This window comes from Patella vulgata, chromosome 4 (genome assembly GCF_932274485.2).
Source record: "Patella vulgata chromosome 4, xgPatVulg1.2, whole genome shotgun sequence".
Taxonomy (NCBI): domain Eukaryota; kingdom Metazoa; phylum Mollusca; class Gastropoda; family Patellidae; genus Patella; species Patella vulgata.
In genome coordinates this window covers 5,948,651-5,967,801 of record NC_065882.2, presented here as the reverse complement: position 1 = coordinate 5,967,801, position 19,151 = coordinate 5,948,651, and the positions used below count along the sequence as shown (strand labels likewise).

The 19,151-nt window shown below is 39.6% G+C and overlaps 1 protein-coding gene across 1 annotated transcript; it reads left to right on the top strand.

Moving 5' to 3' along the window:
• The first annotated feature begins 4,676 nt into the window (after window positions 1–4,676).
• On the top strand, window positions 4,677–15,515 carry LOC130010371 (putative amine oxidase [copper-containing]). The gene is made up of 3 exons (XM_050544301.2): window positions 4,677–4,746; window positions 12,765–14,850; window positions 15,163–15,515. The coding sequence occupies exons 1-3, from the start codon at window positions 4,712–4,714 to the stop codon at window positions 15,469–15,471; spliced, it is 2,430 nt and encodes an 809-aa protein (XP_050400258.1). The 5' UTR covers window positions 4,677–4,711; the 3' UTR covers window positions 15,472–15,515.
• The last annotated feature ends 3,636 nt before the right edge of the window (window positions 15,516–19,151 follow it).

Below are 19,151 nucleotides of genomic sequence, written 5' to 3'. Positions count from 1 at the left end.
TCATCCCCACTGATCAAAGTGAAGAATCCGACTGCTCTAGCGGGGATGAGTAAGACAAATCGTCGCCTGAAAACCATATTGTTCTATTTCCAATTACCTCTGTTTTGAGAAAAATGAGATCAAATGTTTGACACTGTACATTTGTTTATATTATTGGCCATCAGTTGTTTATTATTTTACATCACATGCATATGAATTATACCTGAATTTGGAGCATCAATTTTAGATGAAATAATGAGAAATAAAGCTAAAAAACGATTTTTTTGTTTGGAAATAGAACATTTTCCTAAATCTGAAATCGTTCAAACTGAAATCCAAAATGTTCTATGTCCATTATATATGCATATGAACATGCACAGGAAATGTAACTGGTAATTTTATCCAATTATGGGTGTTTAAGAAGGGGGAAGCTCACGTGTTCGCTATAGACTATAAGGTCTGTCATTTAGTGGCATGATTTCGAACCCAAACTTGACTTGTACGTGACAAAAAGTTGGCTCGCTTACCCAACCTCGTGTGTTTTCTAAGCCCCCCCCCCTCCCCTCCCCTCCCCCCCCCCACTATACCCCTCTAAGCACATGGGTATTATCAGAATAAAATGGTATCATGTTTGCTCTCTCTCTCTCTATCTCTCTCTCTCACTCTCTCACTCACTCACTCGATCATAGTTAGAGGCCATGAAAACTTCCTTGACCGGTTCAGCTTTATAATAATAATAACAGATTAATTGAACTAAATGTTTACTAATATTGTAATATCTGACATTTAATACACAGAGATTGAAAAAATTATTAGCATGCATGTCTGGTTCTTGGAACTTGGAACTCCTGGTAGATCAGTTTCAACATCAGTCTCAACTAAGAACATTAAAATACATTCCATATGATGTAGTCTATAGATGATACATGAACAATATAAAAGAAATAGACTTCAATATAAACATCAGTGTCTTGACGATCATTAATAACATCTTATTCAGTCAATTTAGACATAAAGACTTTATCTTTTGGTGTCATAAACTTTAACATAGTTCTTAAATCTTTAATTTTTTCTTGGGAAAGTTGCATCTTCTTGTGGATACATTTAACAGCTGGCCACCTTTCTGGTGAAGAAAGACGTCTCTTCATATTTTGTGAACGTATGGAGCAACTGTTTGCAGTGTGTCCTTCTTCGAAGGATAATTTATATTCTATTTGATATGTCGCATCTTTACGGTATGAAATCTGCTTAACTTTCGAAAATGGTACACTTCTAAAGTTTAGAAGCTTGGATGATTCCAGATAGTTCTTGAAATGACCCTCCCTCATTTGAATAATTGTAACTGGTTTTCTCATACAGGTTTTCAGACAATTCATCACCCCAAGAGGACTGAATGTTTCTTGTTGCGAAAGTCGTCGTTCAATACAGCTGTGAATACTATCTACTTCTTGGATAGCTGAATGTCCGGGTTCACAATATTTCTGATGAATGACATCTACCTGGTGCTTTTGCAGAAAGTCTTTAAGGGAAAATGCTATAGCTGAATTTCTATTTTGGGGAACGCAAGAGTCTGACCAAAGCGTGATTGTTTTGGGATTGTATTCTTCCACGATTTTTTCGAGTATGACAATTAATGCACTGGCTATCTCATTTGAGCCTCTACCGGCCAATTTTTCATGCCATATAGCACAGTAAGCACTGGAGTTGGAAGAGCAATGAGCTGTCAGATTATACACACTTAATTTTCTGGGTAGAAGAAACTTGAAATATTTGCTCTCGGACATGATATTACATTCTCTAAGTCGAAGCAAACAACCATATCTGTTCCTTGTCTATCATTGTCTCTTTCAACTTTCGTAGCAAGTTTTGACTCTACATGTTTTCTATTCAATTCAATAATTTCTTCATCTAAAAGATTACACCTTTCTTTCATTCTAAATTCTTCACATTTATCACATCTATCTTTTTTGGGTGAGAAAAAGCTGAGATTAAATTCTGTATTGAATATTTGTCTGTAAATATGCTCCTTAACAGAATCTTTTCTATCTTGTTCACACCTTTCAAGATACAACCTGTACATCTTCGTGATACTGAGATCATTCTCAAGGTATTCTTTTGTAGTTGATTGTCTACAGTAGTGAGATTCTATTTTTGGGAATGATCGAATATGCTCGCGTACAAAATCTTTATTTTCTTGATTTATTCTATCCTTTGTTTTACTTCCTCTTTGATCACCACACATCGGTGTTGAAGAAGCGGTATCATGTTTTTTTTTCAAAGTAGTAGGAAATTCTCCGTTGGGATATATCAAGAGTTGACAAATAAAAGACCTTGCAAACTCTTATTTTAGAGTCCTCAATATAGAAATTGTAAATATAAGAAAATGTTCTCCTACTTTTATCTTTAGATCTATTTCTGGATTTAACTGCCCTGTCTATTGTTTTTGAGTAGAAATGGTTCTTTTCGTTGTCATTTAAAGACCAAAACGCAGCAAAAATGTTTTGCCTATCTGAGTGTGATACCTTGGTACAACATTTAAATTTACAGCTCCCTACACAATCCTTTTTTGTTTTAACATTTCGTTTGGGAATAGCTTGACCTCTAGAACCTGTATAGGCTTCTCCAGCTTGACCTCTAGAACCTGTATAGGCTTCTCCAGCTTGCCTTTGACGTTTCCGTTCACATTTTTTCCACTTGTTTATATCCCTTTTTCTTTTTCTTGATCTTATATTTTCGTCATCATTATTTCGATCTGTACTATTATTATCATTACTTTGGGATTTATCGCTATCAGAATTCTCTTCATCATCATTTGGCACCCATTCATCAGTACTAACATCGGCCGGGGAATCTAAAATTTCATCAGTAGATATCTCAGCTGGTGAACTTGAAACTGGAGATTCAACAGATTGGAATATCTGTATATCACTTTGTGTATCCCCTTTTGAAGGGTGTAGGCCTAGTTCTATGACTGGTTCAACTGCTTCAAAATCAGCTTCTTGTTCTTCGTCATCTTTTGTTATCATGGATAAAACATCATTGAAGTCGAAGAAAACTGACATTTTGAGTTTAATGTTCCTGAAATATAAACGAAATGAAATTGGGTTTAACGTTCAGTTTGGAATGTAGATTAATTGATATATAAGATGAAATGATTGATAATTGTTCTATGTGTATTGCAACTCTTATTATTATCTCTTCTATACTTCACATCCATAGTGTTCTATCTCCATAAGTAAACAAATGCATCATTTTAACACAGATGTCTAAAGTAAATTAAAATATAAAGCATCAGTACAAATCCTTGGATCAAAAGGATTTGATAGGCATGAAAAGTGTTAGAAACATCAGATAGGTGTTAAGAAAAATCAAATATTGTTACCTGACGTTTGTACTTTCCCTCCAACAGAACTTCAAAACCAATTTATACTATCTCCAAGTGACGTGACAAATCTGACATTCGTCATTGGTTAATCACATAGAACACTCTAGAATTCATAGAGGGCTAAGAAAGTGGAGATAGTACGGTGATAATTGTTGAGAAATCACCTCTATTTTCATATTTAAGGCTAAAAATTTCATAAATAGATAGAATAGAGCCTAATTTGGCGGTAAAGGGCAATAACTCCAATTTTACCAAAAGTGGACATAGAACACTTTGGTTTTCAGGCGACGAAATATCTAAGCACCAGAGAGCTTTCAGAAACATTTGTTTCTGTGATGAATACAAGGCCTAGTGTGTCCTCGAGGTAGCTGTTCTTCATAAACCCCATTCGGTCGTCCTCCTAGTCCTGTGATGCATACGTTTTGACATCACTGGTTTTTTTGCCATGGTCTCCTAAATTGAACCTTGCACCTATATAGAATTTGAAAACCATATTAGCATTTCTGTCAGCCAAAGCACGTTTTGCTGATGGGAAACAACCGCAATCCGAGGTCCCCGAAAATATTTCACGAATTTATCAAATTTTATCTAACTATAAGGGTTTCATATTTCAAAGAGACATGCATATGCATATTCTATGGGCAAATGGCAGCCACCCTGAATAACTTTTCTTGTTTCCCTTTGTTAAATTGCAATCTGATTAAAACACAGATCCTATTTCGTTCCGTTTTTTATAGTTCAAAATTTCGTTTTACTTGTCTTTACTACACTAGGATCTGGAAGAGTTGTTATATTACCAGCGTTCTGGATGGCGTGATGGATTAGCCAATGAAATCATCTGTTACGGCAAGTTTTTGGCGTGCGATGCACGGAACTGTGGGTAAACCTCTAGAAACGCAACGCTGATTGATTAATCAATGTCTAACGTCATAGGGTCAAAATCCGCTCGAACGACCCCTGAAGTAACACTCCAGTACAACTGGCCAGATCTTCATGTAGTGTAGGCCATCGAAAGTATAAAAAAACGAAACGAAATATAGATGAGTTTTTTAATCAGATTGGTCAAATTGTTGTGTGGCGGTCATAATTTAGATTTCTCGAAGGAGGCCTTGGTATTATGACCATACAGAAATCTGAATCTACAAATATTGAAGATATATTTCAAGGTTTATCGACCTTCGGTTAGGATATAAGTCAAATATAAAACTTGCATATTAAATGTCAGACATCTTAACCCCCACAAAATTATGTCATCGCTGTTCTCCCATAAGGCGTGTGAAATCATTAAACAGTAAAATTCTCCCAAGGCGTAGAGAAATCCCGGATTGTAGATAATATATAATCGTCATGTCACGAGAAGCAGACAGAGATACACAATATTCGTGAGTATTTTTATAGACCAGATATCTTTGTTAAATATGACAAAAGAGAATTAATGATGGCTAAATGGATTAGAAAGTTAATCTCCAGCTATGTTAATAATAATACTACTACTAACAATAATAATACTACTACTAACTACTACTAACAATAATAATACTACTACTAACAATAATAATACTACTACTAACAATAATAATGAATTTATATAGCGCCGACAATTCAACTCAGCGAGCTGCTCTTGGGCGCTTTACATAAGCACGACTAATATAACATTACAGCAATCACAACACATTAATCCATACAAAAAGAAATGAAATGAAATGAAATGGGGTTTAACGTCCTACTGTTTTGCTCCTAAACTTGGCTAATGAAGACGGGCATACGCCATACAGTGTGCTATGAGGGAAATTTTGCCCGAGCAGCGGCGCTACGGCCTACTCTTATATCGAATTCCAACTGCCAAGGGATCTTTTACGTGCAAGCCAATGTGTACACGGGACCTAGGTTAGTCGTCCCATCAGAACGACTAGACAGCTGTCCTTGTCAGGCCCTCCGTCCTGCACCACTGACAAGGGGAAACCACGCCGGAAAATCTGGATGAACTTTCCCGGCCAATGCAGGGATCGAACACCCGACCTCCAGGCTAGCAAGCCAGCGTCTTACCCACTTAGCCACGTGATCCCCAGCTACATTGAAATGTTGGCAATAAAGATCCAATCATAGTTTTTAGTTATACTCTGTTAACCACCCATAGATGTTTTAGTGACAATATACTTTATTCAGCTCGGCGCAAGACTTAACATGAATAGATGCAGTTCGTCTAACTTGAATGTAGATATTATGTATCTTTGTTGCATATATAGGATCTTTCGGTTGAATCATATCATAATGGTATCTTAGTTCATAATTTTACGTATTGTTGCATTGAGCCTATGAATTTTCTTGTTTCACTTGACTGAACAAAACATTTTGTAGGAATGTATGCTTTCATAGATTGAACAAAAAGCGGATAAATGTTGCGATGTGTGGAACATGCTCGTGACGATTTGCAACAAACCTCAGACACGATATATATTTGATACTAGTTGAGCATCAGAACAACATGATTATTTCATTGGAAATGGGGCGCAAATACCCAAACCAACTGCGTTTCCGTCACCGGGCCCCTTCAATGTCTGTCTACATGTACATTATTTGTATCTGTTAAATTTGTGCGGTTTATATATTAGATTAATATTATTATTTACACATGGGCGGGGAGTGATAACATCTTACCCCAAATAAATTGCACAAGAAACCAGAAAGTTTCGGAGAGCTATATCTCGTATCACATGTCACTTATGAAACATATGCCCGAAATTTAAATTTTCATTTTCACAAAAAATCTGATTTTGAAAAGCGTATGCATGTTAAATATATTTAATAGCGCTTTTATCTGGTGTATCTTTCATTTCATTTTCTTATGAATTAGACTATATTATAACAATAATGTGCGCTTTTTTTGTATAATAATACTAATAATAATAGTTTGTTCAGTTATACTTTTCGTTTAAAAAATGTATGTTTTATCTCTTTTTAGCGGAATTCTATGACATATCTATCTACATCCCTGTCGGGGGCAGCCAACTTCGACACAACAGTATGATAGGACATAAAATAGATAGTGAGTAGGTACAAATACTTGGGACCCAAGCAGTGGCGGCGCCAGGGGGGGGGGGAACAGGAGGGGCGGGCATTTGCCCCCCCCCCATTAATCTGGTCTGCCCTCTGTTTGCCCCCCCCCCCCCAATAATTTTAGAAAATTTCGGCAATCAATACCTTCTACGGTGAAAAAATCCCACATCCCCACTCAGTCATAAACTTGCATGTCGTAGAGCATTTCCGACAGACTATTTTTCAAAATTTTCTTGGCGAGGTCCCCAATGGACTCGCTACTTTGGCGCTCACAAGGGGAATTCGTTGAGGTTCGCAAGTCCGTTCGTTTGACATTTTGTTCTCTAGTCGGATAAACTAGTGATCAGGTGACGGACGGTATCTGGTCTGGTCAGATCTATTTATCTCGACGATCGGTACCTGACAGAATACAGTCTATTTTTCAAAATTGTCTGGGGGAGGACTCCCTACTTTGACGCTCTTGAGTGGGCTTCGTCGTGATTCGCAAGTCCGTTCGTTTGACACTTTACCTCATCGATCAGTGCCTGAAATACTGCCAGACTGCATTTCCGGCAACCTGTTTTTCAAAATTTTCTGGGGGAGGCCCCCTACCCCTAGTTGAAGCTCGTGCCTTTGCCCCCTTAACCTTGGACTTTGCCCCAGCTTTGCCCCTCCAATCACCGACGGCTGGCGCCGCCACTGGACCCAAGATGGCGTCTTTGTACACTTGACGTCATATTTTCATGACGTCATATGAAATTTCTGGCTTCACAGTTGTAGCAACTTTATCTATATACGGCTTTGACTTGCTGCTCGTATGACCTCTGACTTGACCTATCGCAACAACTGGTCAGATCTTCATGTAGTGTAGGATAAATGGATTATCCACGCAAAAATGGATAGTCGAGACATTGTTATGTATGGTAATAGCGGAGGGGATCACGTGGCTAAGTGGGTAAGACGCTGGCTCGCTAGCCTGGAGGTCGGGTGTTCGATCTCTGCATTGGCCGAGAAAGTTCATCCAGATTTTCCGGCGTGGTTCCCCCTTGTCAGTGATGCAGGACGGAGGGCCTGACAAGGACAGCTGTCTAGTCGTTCGGATGGGACGAAAAACCGAGGTCCCGTGTACACATTGGCTTGCACGTAAAAGATCCCTTGGCAGTTGGAATTCGATATAAGAGTAGGCCGTAGCGCCGCTGCCCGGGCAAAATTTCCCTCATAGCACACTGTATGGCGTATGCCCGTCTTCATTAGCCAAGTTTAGGAGCAAAACAGTAGGACGTTAAACCCCATTTCATTTCATTTAATTTACAAAGTCCACATATGCGATCTACACGTGATGCCACATCACATGACGTCGATCATTGGTTTACATAACGTGAATTTGTTCCGCGCAGAATGGTGCCTTTTACTCATTTACACTAGATAGAAAATATTTTTTATCCAGTTATACTTCAAACACGTTTATTTTTTTTCTATTACTTCAAAACAATGTTCTAGATTTTAATTTGCAGAAGAAAAAAAATTAATATTGCGAGCTTATTAACCAATTCCGATGTCATCCTTATCAGTGATCTAAACGGCCTTGCGAATATTCACTGCTGACCAGCGTGTCTGGGCCGTGGTAGTCGAACGGCCTGGGTACCGTACTCTCGACATGAATGTCGTGGGTTCAAATCCCAGCCCGTAGTTATCGGGGGTTTAGGATATGAAGAAAGCGAGCAAACTGTCTATATAAATTGGCGTGAAAGTAAAAGGGGCCCTTTACAGTTGAAAATCGACCAGGCAAAATTCTCGCACAGCAAACGTATACACAGAAATAAAGACAGCCATGCAAAGCAGCTATGTCTCGAAAACATAGACAGATTCATTTTAATACATTAACAATGTTTTAGATTAGATAAAATTCGACCTTAAATGTGACATTCGACCTTAAATATGCTGTTATTCAAGCACAACTATTTCTTTATCTCTACAGCAGCCATAAATCATAGCTTTTATACAGACTATGTCATTGTGCGGTACGAACCCATACTTATGGAAGACCAAACAGCTCCTAATTCAGTGTTCTTCATTCTTAATTGTTTGTTCTTGATTCATAGTCCTTAATTTTTATTTCTTCATTTGTTGTCGTATTTCGACATTTGTACACTAAAATTAACCTTTGTATCTTAAAATCAATATTTGTTTTACAAATCAAACATTTGTCATATCAGATTTGTAAAATGTATTTTAATTGTATTTTAATATAAAAATAAAATTTATGTTAGAAAATCAAAAATTAGCCTACATTTACAGAGAAATACAATGAAAAACAAATCTGGAACAACAAATTTCTAAATACGAATCTCCAAATACAAATCTTAAAAAACATTTCTCCAAAAAACATTTCTTCAATAACAGTTCTCCAAAAACATTTCTCGAAATCCATCGAACCTAAATAAAGAGCTGTTTGATTTTGCATACATACTATTATAGATTTAATTGGATTCAACAACATTTTATTCTAGCAGTTACAAAACTAATATAACAGAAGACGTTCTCGCATGAGAGTTGAAAACCATCTATGCGCAAGGTTTGGCGGCATTTGTGTGGAACTTTTCCCCACAAGAGTTCCACAAGATATTGGGTTTCTGAAAATAAATACTGCCCACGAGCTCCATTTATACACAAAGCAAGTTATATACATAAGTCAATATTTACTACCGCGATGATAAGACACAAACTAGGTCATATAGGGACTAACAAATGGTTAAATTTTACTTCAATAATTCGCTTGCGCGTAGGGGTATTTAGCAGTCGGAGGAAATCGGAGGGCCGGGAGAAAACCCACAAGATTGGACTGGCAATCCTACTCCTTGTCATGTACAACCGGGAAATCGAAACCACGCCAGTTGATTCAATGACAGACCTTAAGATACAACGCGCACGCACTAACCATATGGTTTAATTTTATTTCAATAATTCGCTTGCGCGTAGGGGTCTTTAGCAGTGGGAGGAAACCGGAGGGCCCGGAGAAAACCCACGAGGTTGGACAGGCGACCCTACTCCTTGTCACGTACAACCGGGGATTCGAAACCACGCCAGTTGACTCAATGACAGGCCTCATGATACAGCGCGCGCGTGTTAACCATTCGGCCATCCAACCCCCCTTGATTAATAAAAACTCTGCATGTAATTTATTATATGTCAAACTCACAGCTATAAACAACATAAGCTCGTAAATTTCTTTTTGATGCAAGAGAGTTATGGATGAACACGATGGCCATCAAAATAAAATGAATTGGGGTTTAACGTCCTGAAGTTCTACACAAACTGGAATAATGAAAAACGAGCTTACGCAAGACAGTGTGCTGTGTGGGAAGTTTTGCCCCGACAGCAGCGCCACGACCTAGTCTTATTTCGAAATTTCAAATTCCAACTTTTATTTTACATACAGGGTCGTCTGTCCAACCTCGTGGGTTTTCTCCGGGTTCTCCGGTTTCCTCCCACTGCCAAAGAGCTGGTTTGGGTCGAGTGGAGGTTAAATCCCATTTCTTTCTCTCTCTCTCTCTCTCTCTCTCTCTCTCTCGACAATGTTTACACGGGCTGCGGTGTTTTCGCCCAATCCGAACAACTAGACACTGTCCTTGTCAGGTCCTCGGCCTCGCACCACTGTCAGGGGGAAACCATGCCGGCAAAACCGAGGAACTTTAGGGAGCCAGTGTCTTCGCAATGAGCCAGCGCGGCTACTCGGCCACTGAATTAATAGAGAGAGAGGGAGAGAGAGAGAGAGAGATGGGGCTTAACGACAACTCGACACAAACCAGGTCATTTCGGGACTAACACATGATTCAATTTTATTTCAACCATTCGCTTACGCGTCGGGGTCTTTAGCAGTGGGAGTAAACCGGAGGACTCGGAGAAAACCCATGAGGTTGGATTGAATTAATAAAGTCTGAATCTAGACGTTATGACGGAAAACCCATGATTTAACGGCCAAAGATACCTCATCAATATTGACCACTTGCTGGGCAACCATGGATTTAATTTGAGACAGACTTGATGAATTATAATAATATTATGTAAATTAGATTTTATAACTACAAAGATACTGTTACTATTGAGCTCAAAGGTATCAGCCGATTGACTTGGAGTTTATAAATTGTGTTCATTGATTTTTAACGATTTCTGATAATAACGGGTAGAGACGTTTTGCCTTTGATCGCCTTTTGAAATTTCTTTTTGAAAAACTTGTTATATAACATGTTTCTGAAGCAACGACTGCGAGTTTGACAACATCTGGCCGTTGCTAGTTTACTTCACCATTCCCGACATTATAGCTATGTTATCTGCAGACACGTGAACAGTAGTATCCAATCAGAGGTTGTAACATCGCGACCTCCGCGAAAACTTTGACATTGAACGAACTTTGACCTTTGGAACTCGATTATCACAGGTATACATTTTAGCTTGAAAGCGCGAGACTTGGTATTTGCAAGGACCAAGGAATCTGATTGGATCATAAGCTGGGCTTCTACCCAATCAAACTTAGTGCCGACATATGCAGAGTGTTACGTGAAGGGCTAGATAAGATGTACTTTGTTAAAGCGAGATCAAGCCTTCTATTGAAGATGGTTATATAAAGGTTATATTTGGAATCTCTTTAACCAATTCTATTACAAATGTAAAAAGCCTGTAATATAAAGTTTTGTAGAAACTTCGATCAGTAATACGCATTCACTGTACTCCATAGAACTGTGACCTGAGAGAGAGAGAGAGAGAGAGAGAGGGGGGAAGAAAGAAAGAGAGAGAGAGAGAGTAACGTCTACTCGACACAAACTAGGTCATTTATGGACTAACATATGGTTCAATTTTATTCCAATAATTCGCTTGCTTGCGCGTAGGGGTCTTTAGCAGTGGCAGGAAACCGAAGGACTCGGAGAAAATCCGCGAGGTTGGACAAGCGATCCTTGTGTAGGCTATAATGTTAAAGTTATGTTCCCAAAATACAAACTGCGTCTACAGTGCTTGGTTACCCCTTGTTTACTACACTTCATTCATTAATATTTGGCGTTTTTCGAAATTATATCCTGATTATCGCCCTTTTTATGTCACGACAGGGGGATCACGTGGCTAAGTGGGTAAGACGCTTGCTCGCTAGCCTGGAGGTCGGGTGTTCGATCCCTGCATTGGACGAGAAAGTTCATCCAGATTTTCCGGCGTGGTTCCCCCTTGTCAGTGATGCAGGACGGAGGGCCTGACAAGCATAGGCGTACGGGGAAATTTTTGACTGGGGGGGCGGTGGTGGTTGGTGCCCAAAAAACGTAGTTAGGTTCTTAGTATGTTACATAATGATAATAAATTTGCTGTTATATTGGACACATTCAAGACCGCAATATTATTTTATACAACTTTTACAAAGTACGATTGTGTGCCCAAATTTTCCCAGCATTTGGTGCCCAAAATGGAGGGGCGGCCGCCCCCCAGCCCACACCCCCTAGCTCGTACGCCTATGCTGACAAGGACAGCTGTCTAGTCCATCGGATGAGACGAAAACCCGACCGAGGTCCCGTGTATACATTGGAGTGCACGTAAAAGATCCCTTGGCAGTTGGAATTCGATATAAGAGTAGGCGATAGTGCCGCTGCCCGGGCAAAATTTCCCCCATAGCACACTGTATGGCGTATGCCCGTCTTCATTAGCCCAGCATAGGAGCAGAACAGTAGGAGGTTAAACTCCATTTCATTTCATTTCATGTCATGTCATGTCACTACAGACCCGGAACTATACAGCGCAGTGGCCGCTTACGGCTGATCACCGGATCCATTCACTTGATTTGAAATTTGTTGTTTATTTCTCCCAATGTCCGTGTAGTTTGTCGTGTCGATAGGTTGGTTTTGTTTTGTGCGTATTGCTGGCTCTCTAGCCTAGAAGTGACGTGTTTCATCCCTGGTGACGTGTTTCATCCCTGGTGACGTGTTTCATCCCTGGTGACGTGTTTCATCCCTGCATTTACCGAGAAAGTTCATCGGGATTTTCCTACATAATTTCCCCTTGTCAGTGGTGTCGGAAGAAGGGTCTGAGAAGGACACCTATTTAGTCGATCGGATGGTAAGAAAACACGAGGTCCCCTGTACACATTGGCATGCACGTAAAAGATCCCTTGACAGTTGGAATTCGATATAAGAGGAGACCGTAGTGCTGATGTCCGGGCAAAATTTCCGTCACACTGTATGGCGTATGCCCGTCCTCATTAGCCCAGTCGGAGCAGAACAGTAGGACGTTAAACCCCATTTCATTTCATTTTTTAAAAGTTAATTCAGTAGAGAAAGTGGTTTTCATTTTTAGCAGATTCGGATAATTGTTTTATATTTAATTTCAGATCGACATTGAAGGAAAGGAGGGACGGAGGCAGAAAATGGATGTTCTTGAGTTTATTGCTTGGTGCTATAGCACTAGGTCTTTTGATCGCCTTGATCGTAGTTGTCACAAACCAAGGTAAACGCCCACCACAACAAGACCCTCAGCCTTCGGTAGACGGCCAGGTTGACGCATCCGAATCGCCAAATCCCGGCGTATTCCATGATTTAACAAGAAGTGAATTATTATCTTTACAAGAATATCTTTATTCAGACAAAGCCTCGGATTTAAATCTGGTGAGATCACCTAAAGCTGCCTTAAATGTCAGCTACGTATTTATTACCGATCTTTTGCCACCTAACAAAACTGACGTTCTCGGTCATTTAGATGACAACGGACCAACTCCAGTACGACGAGCCAGAGTGGTTGTATTCAGGGGCGACAAGACACCGCCAGTAGTTGAAGAATATATTGTCCAACCTATACCAAACCCAACCAGGCACGACTTATTCGAGCTTCGAACCAGGCCTAATCCCATCCCTTTTGCCTACAGACCCGTTGGTCTGGTAGAATTTATAGAAATCGCCAGCGCTCTAGCGACTAGTTTCCAAGAAGACATTGGTGACATCCTAAAAGAAAGCTATGATGCAGGGGTCGGTGAATGTGGTGATAAATGTTTTACATTTTACCCTCATCCAATGTCGTCTGCAATCGTTGGAGCTGATACTAGGAAGATGTGGTTTGAAGCTTATCATAACGTACCTTACTATGGTCTACATCCAACTGATTTTATGTTCTTGGCACAAGTTGATGGCGCAGATAAATCTAAATTTGCAATTGAAAAGGTTATATATGGTGGAGAATCTTTTAATTCAGTACAAGAATTCAAGACAGCTTACACAACCGGCACACTTACAAAAACCAAATTGAAGTTTCCAAAAGTAGACAGAAATCTATTTTCAACGCTTAATTACAGAGGCGATGCCAAACCTTCTAAACGGGCACCCCAACTGGTTGAGCCGGATGGAAAACGTTACACCCTGAACTACAGACAGGTAAAATACATGGACTGGCAATTTGACTTCAGAATGTCTGCGTTAACAGGACCCCAGCTCTACAATATCATGTATGGGAAAGATAGGATAGCATACGAAGTGGGATTACAGGAAATAGCTGTCTTTTATTCTGGTGCTAACCCGGCAGCTCGATTTACTGATTACGTAGACAGTGGTGAACTTTTAGGAATTCATGCAAAGAGTTTGGTACCAGGGGGAGACTGTCCAGAAACTGCTACATTCATCCCAGCAACCTTTTTAGGTGAGCACACAGAAGGACCCGAAACTAACTCAAGAGCTTTTTGCTTGTTTGAACAAAACACGGGAGTACCATTAAGGCGCCATTTGTCTTATGCTGTATCGGAAGGTGGTTTCTATGGCGGGGTAATGGACAATGTGCTGATATTGAGGACAATCCTCACAGTGACAAACTACGATTACATATTTGATTTTATCTTCCATCAGAACGGTGCCATGGAAGTGAGAGCAGTGTCCACTGGTTACATTTATACCACTTTCTACAACCAAGCTGAGGATAAATATGGTTTTCGCTTAAATGAAAACATTCTGGCCAATCTGCATCATCACATGTTCCATTTTAAAGTGGATTTGGATGTACTAGGAACTTCCAATAGATACGAGACGCTGGATATAGAGACTGAAGATTTGGATATTTCTAGGGAGACTGGTAATCCTGGAGATAAATATAACCAAATATTCTACACCAAAAATCTTAAAAATACAGAAACAGAAGCTGCTTACAAATTCAATTTCGATACACCTAAATATCACATCATTCATAATAATGCGGTGAACACAAGCTTTGGGGTTCCGAGAGCCTATCGAATTCAAATGAACGGAATGTCAAAACAAACTCTAAAAGAGAACAGTGGAAACGAAGCAACAGTATCCTGGTCACGGTACCAAATGGCAGTTACAAAATATAAACATGACGAGTTTAGCAGTAGTTCACCATATAAAATGTTTGATGGCAGATCACCTGTTGTAAACTTTCAACAGTATATCGATGATAATGATAATATTGTGGACCAGGTGAGTTGAAGGTTAAAGGGAGAGAGCGAGAGAGAGAGAGAGAGTGGTGTAGGTTACAGGTGGAGAGGGGAAGAGAGGATGGGGGGGGGGTACATGTAACAATAATAATATAGGGTTCGAACTAATTATAGAGATATGGCCCTTGATTGGTGATAAACGTACATTAACATTTCTCCAGGCGATATTTGAGGTTTTACCAAAAGTAGTTCCAGAGTTATTGCCCTTGGGTGATGTGAATGTAATTAATCCTATTATATGGCCGCCATCTTGAATGTAGATAATTTAATATGTATATATTGTACTTGTTTTCAGGATTTGGTACTATGGTTAGCTATGGGAGTTCATCATATTCCACATACAGAAGATCTTCCTATAACACCTACACCCGGTGCTCATCTAAGTTTTGCTTTATTGCCTTATAATTACTTTAAGGAAGATCCTTCCATGACGTCACATGATTCAATAACTATAGTCCATAAAGATCCAACCAATCCTCAAAATGGCGTCATATTTAGGAGATACCATAATGCAACAGGAAGACCAACAAATGTAAATTTGCCTTCAGATAATTTATCTGACTATGAAGATAATCCAGATCTTGTTTTACAAAGTAGAAATTAATGTGATATCTTTTAGAATATTTTTATATGTCCACATCGACACTCCTTTATAGTTGTCAACGCTGCCTGTTCGCCCGTTGTCCACAGCTCCAAATTGATGCCCCATTGGCAACCTATTAATTTTCAAAGAATCGCAATGACTGTCAGAGTTATGGTCCCTGTGGGATCTCTAGAGGCTAAAGGTATGAGTCACTTGACTTGAAATTCATACACATTGTGGAGGGGGTGGGGGAATGACCGAATGGTTAGCGCGTGCGCGTTATATCATAAGGTCTGTCATTGAGTCAGCTGTCGAGGTTTCGATTCACCGGTTTTATGTGACACGGAGTGGGGTTACCTGTCCAACCCTATGTTTCCTCCCACTGCTAAAGACCCCTATGCTAGTCCCGAAATAACCTAGTTTGTGTCGATTGAACGTTACCCCCCTCATATGCAATTATCATATGTAGTATCATCAGGTCTTGGTACGATGTAGTGGCCACTGTGTTCCCTTTGAAGTCATCATCAGGTCATGGTACGATGTCGAGTCGAGTGTTGTACACAGATCATGTGAAGCTTGTAAATATGGTGGCTGAAAGCGTCCATTTAGATCGGCGGGTTTCTAGATACAACGCGAAAGTCGCCGTTAAGCCAGCACGGCGAAAAAGGCGCCGATCGGCTACTTTTTCGTCGTACTAGCTTAACGGCGACCCGCGACATTCACAACACGAGAGTCGCTCTTTTCGTCGTGCTGTTTAATTACAACACAGACAGTCATGACTTAATAGAAGTACATACAGAGTTGAAAGGTCAATATCATATATATTATCAAAAAGCAGCTGGAGGTCAATAAGTTCAATTTGATAAAAGTTATAGATCACTTTATCACATATTCCCCGAAACCTTTGTGTGCCTTGTCGCTCTGTAGGGAATCTTGATGTTGGTAAGAATTATATGGACGCCTTCAATATTGATAGCTCTTTTCAGAGACTATCATCTTGTGGAAATGTCGCGAAGCAAGTCTAGTTGCATGTTCCTGAAGCAACGACTGCGAGTTTCACAACATCTGGCCATTGCTTGTTTACCTCACAATTCCCGAACTTATAGCTATGTTATCTACAGACACGTGAGCAGTAGCGTCCAATCAGAGGTTGTGACATCACGACCTCCACGGAAACCTTGACATTGAATGAACCTTGAACTTTGCAACTCGATTATCACAGGTAGACATTTTAGCTTGAAAGCGCGAGACTTGGTATTCGCGACGATCGAGGAATCTGATAGGCTCACAAGTTGGGCTTTTACCCAATCGAAATTAGTGCTGAAATATGAAGGGGATTACGTGAAGGCCTTGATAAAATGTGCGTAGTTAAAGCGAGATCAAGCCTTCTATTGAAGATGGTCTAGTTAATGGGGAATGAGCATGGAATGGCCCATTGGGATGCTGCGGTAATGCGAAAGCCAGATTCTAAAGACTTAGAACAACACCTGTCCTGTTTAGTGTCCAGGGGAAAAACCAATTCGCTGGCGGTTTGGGACATCGACGGTTTGTTGTGATATTTCTGATTCGAATATTCTCAGTTAAAAGTGAAACATTTTTTCGTAGGGTCCTCTGTAAGTTACATAGAAGTTTGATTCCAGATAGGTCATCGGCTGACTCTTAACATCTCCTAACTCAATGATATCATGGAGACCCAATCCTAACCTGCTTAGATCTGTCTCTTTTGGTCATTCTGCACACAGACATCTATCTACCTTGAGAATAGATCTCTATCCTAAATGGCCACCATATCCAAAAATTAGTATATGTGGTTCTACTCCGTTTGATATCTGTCATACACACAGAGAAATGAAATGAAATGGGGTTTAACGTCCTACTGTTTTGCTCCTAAACTGGGCTAATGAAGACGGGCATACGCCATACAGTGTGCTATGAGGGAAGTTTTGCCCGGGCAGCGGCGCTACGGCCTGCTCTTATATCGAATTCCAACTGCCAAGGGATATCTTACGTGCACGCCAATTTGTACACGGGACCTCGGTTATTCGTCCCATCCGAACTACTAGACAGCTGTCCTAGTCAGGCCCTCCGTCCTGCATCACTGACAAGGGGAAACCACGCCGGAAAATCTGGATGAACTTTCTCGGCCAATGCAGAGATCGAACATCCGACCTCCAGGCTAGCGAGCCAGCGTCTTACCCACTTAGCCACCGGGATCCCCATACATACAGAGACTGAATAAACCTTTTCAATGATATTAAATTGAAGTGGAATGAATATTTCTCAAAATTATCGAAGTGTACTTAGAGTTTTCGACTAAAATCGTCAATTTTGGAATTAAAATGTCGGTCAACTAGCTTTGTGTCTGTTCTGAAGTGGAGCTAATTGTAGACAGGCAGCCTAAGTTTAGTATGTCTTTTGGTGCCAACCCTTACCATTTGGAATCAGATAAATCAAACGATGCCCATGGCGAAAACAGTTGTTACAAAATTCTAACAGTAGAGGATCCGATTTATTAAAGTTATCGATGTCCAATCTATTAAATTTATTCTTGTCAAAGTGACATAAGTTACAAAGCGTGAAAGTCAGGAATTCTAATTCAGGATGATATTTCAATCTGGTCTTAGTCACAAAATTAAATTTCAAATATTTCATAGAACCATTAAACCAACACATAAAAACTACAGTTTTCTTTCTTTTCAAGGGCCCGTGTTGCTTAGCAAATGTATTTTTTACATCCGTGTAGTGTAGTTTCATTCGGGAACCCTCCCCAAATAATTGACTAGACCTGGCATTTTGTACTAAGTGTCACATTTTGTATGGAATTATTCCTTAAAGGGACAATAACACTCTTGCTGGCTTGACAGCTCCAGAAAATAAAAAAAATAGCCTGATTCTAAGTATTAGATGTTTATGTGTCCTAACTGGTGTGTAAATTATCCATTACATCCTATTTTACTTGTCCAGAGGGTTTGAAAATATTTTTAAATCCAAGTCACATTTGAAAAGGTTTACGTTAGGCTTTTCAAAAAATTTAGTTGAATTTTTCCAATTTTTTAAATTAGGTGTGTTAAGGTGAAATTTGTATCATCAATTAATTGGAATATTGTAAAATAGTACAATTTGTTGACCAGAATAAAGATTGGCACATATTATTCAGTTACAACAAGAGTGGTATTGAGCCTTTAAGTTATATATCACCAGTAAAGTCGATTGATTCTTGGTGAGGCAATTCCGTGATCTTACAGAATCATTAAACATACATTATGCAAGAGCTAAATCTGCCTATATCAGGTCTTTCTTTAGGCCTGAAATGTTATCTAAATTATTAATTAGACATTAATTAACCTATCCAGGCCATAATCAACTCTAGATGGCAGTGCCTGCGATCTTTAGTGGATTGTAAGCCGATTTACTGCATAACTTTCCTTCTCGATTAAACGATTAAATGGATAATCGAGACTATGCTGTTTATCGTTCTGACTTTAGTAATGATGACCGAGGCTAAGGGGGAATTTCAGTCGCGTAGTTCTCGGTTCATAGTGGATGAATTTGAATGAAATTTTCAGCAAATTGCCTTTACATTATCTAGTTTTTAACTATTATAGTGAGAACTGCCAGCTCGTTATCAAATCTCTCATAATGTATCTTTAATGTTTATTAACCTGCATCAATTAGTTGATCTTTTTTTAACTCATATCAAA